This window comes from Choloepus didactylus, chromosome 13, assembly GCF_015220235.1.
Source record: "Choloepus didactylus isolate mChoDid1 chromosome 13, mChoDid1.pri, whole genome shotgun sequence".
Taxonomy (NCBI): Eukaryota; Metazoa; Chordata; class Mammalia; order Pilosa; family Megalonychidae; genus Choloepus; species Choloepus didactylus.
This window is the reverse complement of record NC_051319.1, coordinates 62,134,438-62,144,997: the sequence shown is the minus strand read 5'-3', so window position 1 is coordinate 62,144,997 and position 10,560 is coordinate 62,134,438. Positions and strand designations below refer to the sequence as shown.

The window sequence follows — 10,560 nt, the reverse complement described above, 5'->3', positions numbered from 1 at the left end:
ACACTTTCTCTAACTAACCAGCAGGTGGCGTCCACGAGCCACCTGTTCTCCACAAGCCAGATCTCCCCTGCTTAGCCTTTTTGGTGAGTGGGGGAGTGAGTCTTGTGGGGCCCAATTGGTGTCCCAAGCTTGCGTGTGTAGTTGGTGTTGCCTGCCCTGTATGTGGGGCGTGTTTCTGGGCAGTCGGGGAGGGGGGGTGGCCCTAACAATCAAATCTCCCTGATGATCCTAGAGTTTTAAAGCTACTGCAATAGTCTAATCCTTCAGTTCAGTCCTGCCACAGTTTGTCTCTGCCACTGACCCACAAGTCTTTGGTATTGGCGTATGGCTCCTGAGACTTGCAAGTGGGCCCCTCTTCCAGGCTGTGCACCCCGGGTCCTCTGTTGAGGGATGACTGTGCTATGTCACAGGTGAGTGCCGTCCCCCCAGGGCAGTTCTGGGCTGCTGGGCTGTGTTGGGAGGCTCCCAGTCTGCTCAAATGATGGCTGAATGGGGCTCTGTTAATTCACACTGCTCCCCCTTCCCAGCTCTGGGACATTCAGCTGAGGTTGCAGGGAAGGCTAATGTCCACGCCCAGTTTTGTGGTGTCTGCCTGTTATTTGAAGCACTTCCGTCACACTGGGTTGTCTGGGGCAGCTCTGGGCTATGGGGCTGGCGATGGGCAGGAGTGTTTCCTGTCCACCAGGATGGTGGCTGTGAGCGGACACCCCCCTTTTCTTGGGAAGTTGTGTTGTTTAGTGAATTTTCTCAGCCACTGGATTATTGCCTTTTGTCTCAGAGCTCTCTTAGTTCTGCTCTTGACTTGACGTGCCCAAATTTCAATTCTTTGAAGCTTTCTGTATTGAGCTTCTTAGAGTAATTGTTTTAGAAAAAGCAAAAAGGATTTAAAAAAAAAAAAAAAAACGGCCCTCCTCAGAGATCTAATGGGTTATTGAAATGCTAATAGACAAAGCAACCAGGGCCATTAAGGAAAGGTGCCCTGGGCAGAGAGATCAGCCTTGCTTCGGGATTTGCATATGCGCCTCAAGGCCTGATCTCCGCCCTTCCCCTTTCTGTGTTCACCAGAACTCCAAAAATCCTCTGCTTTTACTTTGGAGCTTCTCGTGTTGTTTTCCTTCTATGCCCGTCTCCTCTCTGCTGGGCTGGCTGCTCTCAGAGTCTCTGGTGTCTTGCCTCAGTCTATCTATGGTTGGAGTTTGAATCAGTAGAATGAGTTTCCGATGAGAGCAGCCACTGCAATTCTCCCTTCTCCTTCCTGGAGCTGACAGCCCCTCCTCCCCCGGGACTGAGCCTGGCAGGGAGGGGCGCGGGTCCCCTGGCCGCAAAAACTTACAGATTTCGCTGATCTCAGCAGTTCCACGTTTTCATGAGTGTTGTATGAAGTATGCCCAAAGACAGATTGCTCTGTGGTGTCCAGTCCACGCAGTTCCTGGCTTTTTACCTACTTTCCTGGAGGAGTAACTAAAACATACAGCTCACCAGTCTGCCATCTTGCCCCGCCTCAAAATACACGATATTTTATTTAACAATAAAGAGACTTTCAAAATCCATTATTTCCATAAGATTTGGCTTCAAATGAGCTTTACTAAAGATTGAAAATGAATGAAAAAAAATATTTTGAGAATCCATTTTTGTGCCATGTCCCTGATTAACCCCTGAGAGGCAATGTGGATAGATGCAAAGAAGCATAGCAAAGGCTTTGACAACTGAACTGACATTGAAACTGCTCTGTCTTCAGGACAGTTCCTCCTGGAAGGGAGCCAGGCCAGGGAATAAACCTAGAGGGGATGTGACTGTCATGAACCCTTGTTATACCAAGGAATGATGGGCCCAGCCTCCTCTGTTTGGCTGAAATTCTACACAGGCGTTCTTACCCATTCCCTCAAAGGACATGGAAAGGAAACATTCTCATTGATTTGTCATCAACCAAGTGCTTTACCTTAAAGCATGTATTCTTTCGAAAGAAGTTCTCTGTCTCTACCACAGTGATTTTTGGAGCTTGACAGACATCTCTGGTGAAGTTCCCATCTGCAGATCCCACCTCTTGTTAGAACCCTAAGTCCCAAGCATTATTGGGTTTCTCTCCTTCTCCTGGGGTTCTCACCTCTTCAATGGTCTGGCCTACAGCAGTTCCACTCCCAAAATGTCTCCTTGTCCTTTTCTCAATTCTAGTTGTAGTAGTGGTATACTGATGTTCAATGTTCTTTAATTCGTATGAGGATGTTTGCTTTTCTGCATGGTGTGATCTGTCTGCTTCTCGCTCCTTCTGGGGAAAGCAGTGGGTATTATTAAAAGAAGTTTGCTGGCCCTAATGGTGGTGGTGGTGGTTGTAGGCATGCTTCGAGAAGGCAGAGGCCTTGCAGTAGAGTCTGACTTGGTTCACCTTCTCCCTTTTAGGGGTTGAAAAATAGTCTATTTGCATGAGGATGTCCTCATGCCCCAAGTTTTTTCCCAATGGCTTCCAGATATCATCCTCTTTATTTTCTTCTTCTTCCTCCTCTTATTCCCTTTCCTGCTCTTCTTGCTCTTTAGCCAAGTCAAGGCAAGATGGAAGGCATGGCAGCTGAAGCCCTCATCGATCCCATGCTCCACATGCTCCTGAAGGACCTCCAGGCTGGGGAAGACCCGGCAACAGCCCATGCACCTGAAGCCACTGTCCAGGGCCACTAGCCAGTCAGGTGTTTTGGCCCTGGAATCCTCCTCCAGAGCAGGAGGCTCAGCTCTGTCAGCCTCCTGCCTATCCTCTTGGGCCTCCCCCTCCAAGCTGGACTCACTGTCGGTTAAGAGTTCTCTAGTAGGCACATAGGAGTGAGTGACTCCTGTATGGATCTTTTCAGGAAAGGTCATTTCTTCCATTTTTGTCTTCTTTTGGGGGGGCTCCACTCCTTCCTCTGAATCCCCTAAGACAGCTACACCCCTTTTCATTTGGACACACATGTAGTAAATTTTCATGACCCTTTACTTTTTTGTCACATGTGCTGGGGACGTACAGTTCTTTTCGACTCTATGAAATGGAAAGGAGATATATGGAAAGGGGGAGGAAGTCTCCTCTTGCTCCGAGTCCTGAGGTTGAGGCATCTCATAGGGGCCAAGAGAGTGGCCATCCTGATGGAATTGTTGGGTTCCTGGGAAGTAAAATTTCAAACGTAAGAAAACTTGAACACGTGTGACGTCTGTTGGAGTAAAGATGGCCTTGAGAGTGTATCTGTGTGAGTATGTGGAATGGAAGTAAATGTGCATGCAGTGTCTTAGAATTCTGTATATGTTATTTGAGGTGTGTATGTGGTATAGATTTGTGGGAGTGAGTAGTGTGGTATGTCTCATGGAATTATATGGATGTTCCAGTCCTATCCTGTAACTCAATGGTTATTGAGTGTGTGTATGTTCAATCTGTCATGTGAAAGTACATGTGAGTGAGTGCAGGAATGGTGTGTGTTGTTAGACACGAGACTGTTAAGACTTAGAGCACTGGAGTACATGTATATGAACACAGCTCTGTGAAGCTCTATGAAGAACAGAATACTTTGTGAATGAAGCAGCAAGTGGATGATAAATACTGTATACGAAAGTGCACTATTTTCAGAGCAGATGAGTTTTCTAGGGTATGTTCTAGACTGAGGGAATTGAAACAAGTCATCTATATGAAAAGATGTAAGGCATTTATGGGAGTAGGATGTAAAAGGGTGAGTCTGAGGAATGGTGGTTTGAGGGAATGAGGATGTAGGGGTGTACCTGTGTGATACTACTAGGGAATGGGGAGGATAGTTGGAGAGTGAGGGGATGAGTACTTGGGAGAATAAATGAAAGGAAGGAGAAGTCAGGTCATACCTGGTGTGAAGGAGTATAGATGTATAAGTGTGTGTTTGTGGTGATCTGAGGGGGAGGGTTCTGATGAAATTCCCCCACACACATTAGCACTCCCCACTGCCTTACCCCCACAGCTGTGCCAGTGTTCACATGTTGGAATTTTGTGCTCAGTCCTATTCTTGAAGACACACTCTCTATTTTTCCCTCCACATGGGTCTCAGTTCTACTTCCTCTGCCCTGTGGCAGTTTCCCATTTTGAAGGGTAAGTAAAATAATTAGGGGTTGGTCTGAGCAGCTCAGCTGCATCTCGTGATCTTGCATGCAGTGGAGGCACAGGAGAAGTATTCTGAGCCAGAGTAATCCCCTCCTGCTGTCTGAGTCCAGGCTGAGACCATGCCCCATGGCCCAGGCTGCAAAGCATCTTCTTGAAACACCCAGAATTCTGAGGAATTGAATAAAAAACCATCGAGGTGTGATATTTACGGGGTTCTGTGTCCATTCGGGAAAGAAAGACATGCTGAATGGATATTATGTGCCAGACATTGCTACCACCCATGGAACATGCTCTTAAGAGAAAGTAAGGTGACTTTCCCAATCAAAACTTCAAAGTATAAGCAAACAATATCAGTTATTATAGTTGGGTATGTGGTAGATATCTGAGGACTGATATCTTAGGTTTAATTCTGGAGATGTATACAAAATATTGAAGACTTTGAACCATTTCTAAAAAGTTTGCAGTCACCAAAGGTTGGATATTATTATTAGCACAATTTTCCTTATAAGAAATTATGTAAATAGAGGATATGCAGTGGAGGTTTTATGAAGAATCCTGCACAGATATGTAGCTATATAGAGACAAGAAATAGACAAAAGTAGACAGGGAGAAGGAGAGGGAAAGAGATAGAGAGGGATAAGGATAGAGATAGAAGTAGAGGTAAAGATTTTTAGGGATTTCATCAGTAACTGGGCATAGTGCTAGAAGAATTCACATGAAGAATTCACAGACTTGCCCCAAGACTTTCCTTTTCTGGAAATGGGTTTCCACATTTATCTTGGATTTTTAGTCATCCTATTCAGATCCTTTAGAAGCCTCTCCCAGAGGAGACAGGAAAGCCTTGCATAGATTGGTAGGAGAGACCCTGGGCAGTCCTTGAGAGAAGGGGTGATTTTTGTCGGTTGCTAAGCAAACGAGCTGTTTCAACTCAAGGCTGCCATTCCATCCCAGCTTCCCATCCTTAGACCAATCTGTCCCTCACCCCCATACCAGCATGAATGAGCTTGTCTGCAGAAGAGGTACAGGAGAAGTATTCCGAATCTGAATCCTTTTCTGCCACCTGGCTGTGGTCTTGGAACAAACCAGAGGTTCCAGACTGTGGAATTTCTTTAACGAAGTCTGCAAATGCTTGGAAAGAGAAGGAAAATCAGATAAATGGTATTTCTTGCACTCATCAAACATTCAAGGTATATCATGTACAACAATACATATGGGCTTTGCCCTTATGGTCCTATTCAATGTCCCAAAATCTAAATATGTAAAAACATGTATTGGAATAATGTGTCTATGTGGGGCTGGATTACCCATGAGTGGGCCATGTTATTTTGTGCAGTCTATAATAGCTTCAAAATCTTGCCTGGTACCCAATAAGACACACATACTATTTGTTATTACTTTTCTGTTTACCTGAAGAATAAATTTGATATATGCCTGTGGGTAAAGTGTTCTGTTTGTTAGTTGTCAATTTTCATATGGGAAGCCAACTGCTTCTTGGGAGAGTTAGAATTTCTAGGAAAAAATCCACTGACTTTCCATTTCTTGCTCTCAGCTTCCTCCTCTCTCACACTCAACCCTTTGTTCTCGGGCTTCTGCCAGATCTGGAACTCATGAGAACTGCTGGCTCTGAGCTTGAATAAGAGCTTCTGACGGGATCTCTGAGCTTGGCTCCAGTTTGCACCTCCCAACACCAGCCACATCTCCCCTCTCAGGTGCTCACTTGCTCCCTCCAGCACAGCTATCACTTGTCAGGGTCAGTGATGTCATCTTTCTCAGTGTCCCCTGACCACAAAAGACCCTGACTCAGTTTCTTACCTTAACCACTATAGTCATAGCCTCTCTTGGGACCGTCCCAATTTATGAGTTAATTCTAGTATTTTGTTTCGTCCTAGGATAATTTGTTTTTGTTTTTGTTTTTTTAATGAGCTCTACATATACCATAGATTTCAAAATATCATGAAAATCACGTTAGTTGTTCTTAATTCCCTTTCCCTGGGAATTTAATTCACAAGGTTTGGTAAATGAATAGGTAAATTTGATGAAATAAATATGATAAAATAAAACCTCATAAACACATTAAGCCCCTTCCTTTGTTTGGAAATGTCAAGCTCTGTATCCAAAATTTTACTTCTCAAAACAGATTCATCTCTGGGTTGTTGAAGAATGTCTGGTTGGTCACTATGATGTGGGAATGAGGAAATCTCCGTGTGTATGGTATTTGTTTTAAAGAGAGTGTTGTATGTCATGTTTGGTGAGTATAGTCTGATGTGTGCACATGTCTGTATATGTCTTCCATGTTTCTTCAGCTGTTTTATATAGTGAATTTAAGAGTGAGGTAGTCAGTGTATATGAAGGTAGTCTGATTCTGATGTGTTTGGGTGCTATTACAGCATAATTCTGTGTATATGTAGGCAGTATGTTTTCCGCTTATTGTGGGTGATCCATGTATCATGTGTTATTGAAGGACAAGCATATATATATTTGGTATATGAGAGACTGTGAGGCTCTGAGTAATTTTGTGAGATCTGCTGAGATAACAAATGTGTTACAGATGGATTATGCTGCAGACAGATAGGAGGGAGAACATGTGAGCTCCTAGATTGTGGAATTACATGAAATCCATAAGGAATTTGGAACAAAAAAGGAGTTATATGATTGTGTTGGCTTCATGGATTGTCAATATGAAACATGGAATTCTACAGGTGTGAGATTATCTGTGTCAGTTAGAGACTGTGGTAGCAAATGAATGAAGTTGTGCAAAAGCAAATTTGAGGAATGTGTGTGCTGGGAAATGAAGGTGTGAAGGTGTAGTGGGTGGGGATGTTAGTTATGAGTATGGATGGGAATATAAGGCAATGTAGGTGAAGGGATGAGTGTTTATAGAGGTTAACGTGGGAGCAATGGTGCTGAGATTAGTTGGGTGTGATGGAGTGAAGATTTGCATATATTATGAGGGTAGGAGGATGTTGAGAACAAGAGTCTGAGAACTCCTTTCAATGTCTGCCCCTTCCTCAACACATGAAGGGACCTCGGCTGAGGTGCTTTGCCCTCCTGTTGAAGTCAAAAGAGATTCTACTGGTTCCTCCTTAGATGACTCCTATGGGCCCTCTGCCCAGCACCATGAATCCAGACTTTTCTGGAACTTTACAAACTGTCTGAGAGGGTCCTGCCCACCTAGTGGTAGAGCTCAACCTCTCATGTTCAGACTGAGTTAGTCTTCTCCTGTTTCTCTGACAAGTCTTTCATTCCATCAGTCCGCCCTCTTCTCATACCTAGTCCTGTTCTGATATCCTTGCACTCTGGGATACTTGAAATTTTCTGTGAATTCCAAGACTTTGTTTTATAGAGATGCCATGCACATCTCTCAGAGGAAAAAGAGAAGACTTTGGGTTCGTGATACGGCCTGGACATCAGCTTGTTGACAGCCAGTCTCAGCAGGCTCTCACGCCATATTCCCTTTCCCACTCCCCACCCCCACTTTCAGTTCAGACATCTCCAAGTTTTCTTGTTCTTGAAGATGTAGGAGAAATATTCTGATACAGAGAAGCTTTTCCTGATTTTCTGGAGAATGTGAACAGGCTGTGTAGCATCCTTTTGTATCTTCAAGGTTTCTGGTAAATGGAATAAAATTTAAAGAAATATGTCCAATCTTTCACCCATTTAGTAAATCTTGATTGCTTACTATATTCCAGATAGTCATAGAGACTGTAGTCTCTTTCGTGGTTGAAGCTTCAAAATATAAGTATTATTACTTTTTAATTTTGTCCAGGTACATAGTTGATAGCTAGTATGGTGCCTATAGACATTACTTCTAGTGTGTGTGTCTTGGAACAGGGCTCTCACATACAGTGCAGTCAATATAAGACAGAAATTTTAATATTTATTTATTAAATATTAATTTATGTGATTATACATATGTTGTACTTACATTCCGTGGTAGATAATTGTGATATGTAAGTAATGTCCCCCCACCAAGAACTTGTGAATGTACCTCACATGATAAAAAGGACTTTGCAGATATGATTAAGGACCTTGAGATGGGGAGAGTATCCTGGTTATCTGGGTAAGCCATGACTCTAATACAAAGGTCTTTATAAGAGGGAGGAAGAAGTTCAAAGTCAGGAGAAGGAGATGTGAGAATGGAAGCACGAGGTTAGAGTGATGAGACAAAGGTGCTGTGAGCCAAGGAATCCAGAAAGCCCCCAAAAGTTTGGAAAAGCAAGTAATAGATTCTCCCCTGGAGCCTCCAGAGGGAAACAGCTCTGCTAACACCTTGATGCTATTTAGCACCATAAGATTGAAGTTGGATTTCTGGCCTCCAAAATTGCATGACGGTAAATTTGCATTGTTTTCAACTTGTGGTAGCTTGTTACAGCATCAATAGGGAAACAATACGACAGTTAATAACAGGTAAGTAAGTATATTAACCTTAGATATCTCTATATAATCAGTATTGAGCTAGGAGCTTTCCCATGGGTGGCCCTGCTCACCCTAGTGTTCCACTTTCCTGAGTGCAGAGTTGCTTGTTTGAGTCATTGGCTTTGCTTTTTCTTTGAGCAATATAAACAAAGGACTTAGAATGTTTAACTCCCACCCACCAAACTCCCTATCATATATGCTATTGTGAGTCAGTGCTTTAGTCACACCTGTTTTGTTTATCACTTTCAAATTAGTGATTATTTTTGGCTTTTCAGTCATCAAGCTTATTCATGTTCTATCACAGGCTTATCATCTTAGCTCACCATTTCTTCTTGATTATCATGTTTCCATTGTGTTCCGTTTAATTTGTCTGAATAGATTCTTTCTGAGTGTTTTTTACATTTTTTATAGGCTTTACATGAAAAAAATTATTTCCATCCTTGTCCATGTATGATAGACTGTTCTTTATCTCAAGCACACTATTTTATATCGTTGTCTTTAGGATTCTACAGTTGTTGTTTAGAAATTTACTATCTGACAAATCATCATTCTTTTCAAGTTTCTCTATCTTTCTTTCTAGTTGTTTAAAGTCTTTGTTTGTGGAGTTCTGCATTTTTTCAGTGTCATGTATTTAGATGTGGATTTATTTTTGCCTATCTTGTAATAGATTCACTAAGTTTCCTGATTCTGAAGATTTATACGTTTCATCAATTCTGGAAAATTCTGTGCCATTATCTCTTTGGATATTACCTCACATATTGTTTTATGCATCCTACTTTCTACATTTCATCCTGATTAATCTTAAACCTCTTTCATGTTTTCCATCTATTTATCCCTCTGTCTTGTTTAGTAGTTAATTCTTCAGCTATATTCTCCAATTCACTAATTTTCTTTTCATCAGTCTGTAATCTGCTATTTAATCCACTCACCTTTCATAATTTGTAGGACAACATTTTTCATTTCTAAAACTTCTATTTGATTGCTTTCCAAATTGGTTTCCTTTTTTCTTGATAGTGCCTTATTTGTGTGTCTTTTTTATCTTCCATAGTTTTAAATATGCTTATCTACCTTCCATAGAAAGTTGTTCAGTTATCTCCTAAGGAGTTAAAACTTGCTATGCTTTGTGTTTGCAGACTCTACCTTATGGTGGTGAGTGTTTTGTGATTTTTTATTGTGCACTCATCTTCAGCAAGGCATCATATAGAGAATACTCTTCAGCATGGTTGACTGATCACCCAGAACACTTTTATATTTTCTACAGCTAGACATTACTGAACTATTACTAGCCTTAGTTCTATTTTATGTTAATATTTTATTTTTAGGTTTAACTGAAATACATCAATTGTGGAGACCTATACCTATGAATTGTTGCCCACATAAAAGACCTTATTGTTCCTAAAGTATATCCATAGAATTAATCCCACCACATGCACAAAAAAAAAAAAAAAAAAAAAAAAAAAAAAAATGTGTGATGAGTTCCTGTTGGTCCAGAAAGAGACAACTAGACACTGACTGAGATGAAAAAAGAAGAGGATTATGACTAGGCCCAAAGTACACATTTCTATCAGTGGCTGAGCAGAGATGCAGAGCTAGACTTCTGCAGGTATGCTCAGATCCCCACAACATGACCTAACTAGTTTTGGTCCTTCTTTCCTTTTTACCAGCACTGGAGACCATGTGGAAGGATGAGTCACAGGAGAAGTATTCCGATTCAGAGGATGTATCTTTTTCCTCACAGACCATGGTCGTATCCTCCAAATGGTACCCAGATTGTGAAGCATATTTGTATAAATTTGTGATTCCTATAAAATGAAATAAAATTTTTAGAGATATAGGGGGGTGTTGAACCATCTGTCCATTCCACCATAAAATATTCTGAATTTGTCATGTTCTGAGCTCTGAGAGAAGGAATGAATGTTCCTGACCTCATGAGAAATAAATTCTGTATCCTGCTCAAAGCCCCAACACATATGGACATTAAAACTTCAGTGGCCAACAATTTAAATCCTAGGCATGCACCAACCAAATGTGTCTATATAGCATGAGACATGTAATATAATATT

At 41.8% G+C, this 10,560-nt stretch overlaps 1 protein-coding gene across 1 annotated transcript; it reads right to left on the bottom strand.

Moving 5' to 3' along the window:
- Positions 1-2,412: 2,412 nt before the first annotated feature.
- On the bottom strand, positions 2,413-2,952 carry LOC119507726 (protein FAM170A-like). The gene has a single exon (XM_037800901.1). The coding sequence runs from the start codon at positions 2,950-2,952 to the stop codon at positions 2,413-2,415; it is 540 nt and encodes a 179-aa protein (XP_037656829.1).
- Positions 2,953-10,560: the final 7,608 nt, after the last annotated feature.

Coding starts and splice junctions, on each gene's coding strand:
- LOC119507726 (XM_037800901.1), bottom strand. CDS start 2,952: ATGAAAATTTACTACATGTGTGTCCAAATGAAAAGGGGTGTAGCTGTC.